Here is a 3,105-nt window from a genome sequence, read left to right on the forward strand (position 1 = left end):
TCGTCCTCTCTCTCAGTAGGTCAAAATTGCAAGGATGCAAAAGACTTTTGTGGGGAAAATTTAATAAACAATGTGTCCACACTATTTGAGTGTAAGGGACAAAAGTAAGTGTTTTAAAAATACAAAGACCATGCATGGGGGAAAAGCTAGTTCAAGAAAATACTACTGAGGGACTTTCCTCCCTTGAAGAAAAAGGGTTTTTTAAGTTATCTTAGAATGATGTTGACCATGATGTCCAATACAGTGAAGGAAAGGGAGGAAAAGGAGAGTAATATAAAAGAGATTTACTAGGAATTTAGAATTAAGCATATCCATCCCATTTTTTTAAAAATATAGTTCTACACAGACTTAATTAAAATGTCAACAGGAATGTTCAGTCTTTCACTAGGAAAAAAAAAAAAAAAAGATTGGCTCTTGGATCACTCTTACTTCGTTATGGGTTTTTTGTTATTGTTGTATTTGATGTTTTTTTTTCTTCTTTGTTTTGCTTTTCTGTTAACTCTACATCTCACTGAATCACAGAATCGTAGTGGTTGGAAGGGATGTCAGGAGATCATTTAGTCCAACCCCCTTGCCAAAGCAGGTACAGGTTGCACAATAAAGCATCCAGGGGGGTTTTGAACATCTCCAGACATGGAGACTCCACAACCTCTCTGGGCAGCCTATTCCAGTTCTCTGTCACCCTTACAGAAAATTTTTCCTTAAGTTTGTGTGGAACTTCCGCTGTTCCTGGTTTTGCCCTTTGCCCCTTTTCCTGTCACTGGGCACCAGTGAAAAGAGCCTGACCCCACCCATTTGGCCCCCGCACTTCAGGTATCTCCATGTAATGACTGACACACTCTGTGATTGCCAGAAATAACTGATGCTTCTAAGAAATAAGCATTTTTACAACTTTTACTGTCCTTTGATATTCAAGTGCTAGATTTATATTTAGCTCGTTCTTAAAAAATGTTGGTCTGAGTATTAATACTTCTCTTATACCAACACAGTAAATCTCTGCTGTGAAGTACTAGAGTAAACAGTGGTTTAAGTTTGGCTGCTATTCTGATCCCCAAGAAAAGGTGTTTACAATAGGATGATTTTAGATTTTTTGTTTGTTTGTTTGTTTCAAGCTTTTCTCATGAAAGCATCTTTTATGTCCAATATATCATAAGTAAACCAATTAACTTCTGAGCATTGGGGGTTTTTTAATAAAGGCACACCACTGAAACATGAGATTATTGACTGTAATTTATTTCTATCTTATTTTTTTAGCACATCTATTAAGAGGATGCTGAAATTATGAACACAGGTGTCATGATTGTTTCAAATAATCCAGCAAGAGATTCTGATCCTGTTCTTGCAAACTCTGTATTTGAGAGCCAGTGAGACTGTGAGTCTTCTTTTGTCATACTGCCAATAGGAGAAAGGTACTCATGGATGGGATCCAATCAAGAAAAGTGTTTATCATCTGTACAGTTTTACTTTAGTACCCAAGTATTTTAGAATAGTCATGTGGAAGTCTGCTATTTTTTTTTTACAAAACCTATTAAAAAAATCTCAGGAAACTGCAAGCTGTGCAACAATCATCTAAAATAACTGTTTCAGTAAAGCAAAAGTTTGCACCATTGTTATAACACAGGAAACCATTATTATAAGATGAGAAACAAAGGTTTTTCTTACCTGTAAAGTCCTTGTCACAGACACAAAGAAAAGTGTTTGGAGTAACATTGCTGCAGTTACCATTGAAACATGTATGTGGCTGGCACTGTCCAACTATTTCTGTACAGTTTTTACCTATTTAAAAGGGATAATAGGAACATTGAACTTTAGTATTTTTTTTTTCCTGAATTGTCAAATGTATATGTAAAATAAAACATTATTCTTAACAGATAGGTGGATGGATAGATAGATATTTGTGTTAATGTTGGTTGCTAGTTTTCATCACATTACTGACATTCTAAAGCAAGGTGAAAAGATATTCAGCTGCTGTAATATGAGCTACTGTGCTCAACCTCATTCGCCATATAGTTACAAATTCACATATAATTTAATATGCAGAAAAGCTATCAGTACTGTGGTATTTGTTTCTTTTTATTACAAATCTAGCTTACATTTTCTTCCAGCATTGCTAACAACAGATGTTCTCATGTGGAGTCCAATTTGACTGAATTTCTCTTAATATGCAGCTTTCTGCAAATTACAATTCCAATTATAAGTTGTTTATGCTATTACAGCATAGGGATCTAAATACCATATAATTATACTTGCCACTTGAATTGTTGCTATGACATTATTCACACTTCAGTGCATTTTCAAATTTCTAATAGACCTTATGTTATGGGAGGGACTTTTTTCCTCCCTTGCTCTTGTGTAGCCATGTCCATAATATATGATGGTTTACTCTCCTACTTCTTGTTTACATACAACTTGTTTACTGGACTAGTATTGCCAGCACAAAATTATGGCATTAGCCAACACCATCCTCTATAGGTTAATAAAATATTTTCAGCATTGCTTGTTGACAACATTAAGCATGGTGATTGCTTTTAACAGAATTTCTTGTGATTCTCTCCATTAATTTGAATTAAAGTACTACTGGACACTTTTGATATTATTATGTTCAATACATTTTACACAGCCCCCAGAAATCACAAAAGAAATAGAAAACATACTGCATGCTATCAATGTTTTCCACTATTTTACTAAACTTTCAATATTTATAAAAATATTTTTCTCATAACATTGACTTATTTATACCTGCATATCTTCTATTTGCAAATGCATTAGTAACTAAATTATTATTCAGTTTGAAAAGCAATTAAAAATAACTTACAGCACACTTTATGCAACATAGCCTTCATTTCTGTGTTCTTTGAACCTCACTTGTTCCTGACTCATCAGCTGTGTTTCATAGCATAGCACTACTATTACAAGAGCACAGAAGTGAAGTTCAGCAAAGGAACATTGCTGGAATTGTGCTCCCCATGTACAGAAAGAGCTGCAACAATCCGTTTTTGTGATGTGAATGAGTATTTCTGGTACTTTTTAAAGGATTCCCGAACTCTATTGTTATGAATGCAGGACCAATATATCAAAAATTTCTTTCATCCTCTTTTCTTTCCC

At 34.4% G+C, this 3,105-nt stretch overlaps 1 protein-coding gene across 1 annotated transcript in view; it reads right to left on the reverse strand.

Moving 5' to 3' along the window:
• Nucleotides 1–1,662: 1,662 nt before the first annotated feature.
• Nucleotides 1,663–3,105, reverse strand: part of LOC104532556 (protein eyes shut homolog) — a gene marked incomplete at its 3' end in the record, with an annotated part of 2,955 nt that continues 1,512 nt past the window's right edge. The window contains exon 2 of the mRNA XM_010177794.1: nt 1,663–1,776. Within this exon, the coding sequence (XP_010176096.1) occupies nt 1,663–1,776 (114 nt within the window). The remainder of the gene's footprint in view (nt 1,777–3,105) is intronic.

The sequence above is a fragment of the Antrostomus carolinensis genome, unplaced genomic scaffold (assembly GCF_000700745.2).
Source record: "Antrostomus carolinensis isolate BGI_N321 unplaced genomic scaffold, ASM70074v2 scaffold12881, whole genome shotgun sequence".
Taxonomy (NCBI): Eukaryota; Metazoa; Chordata; class Aves; order Caprimulgiformes; family Caprimulgidae; genus Antrostomus; species Antrostomus carolinensis.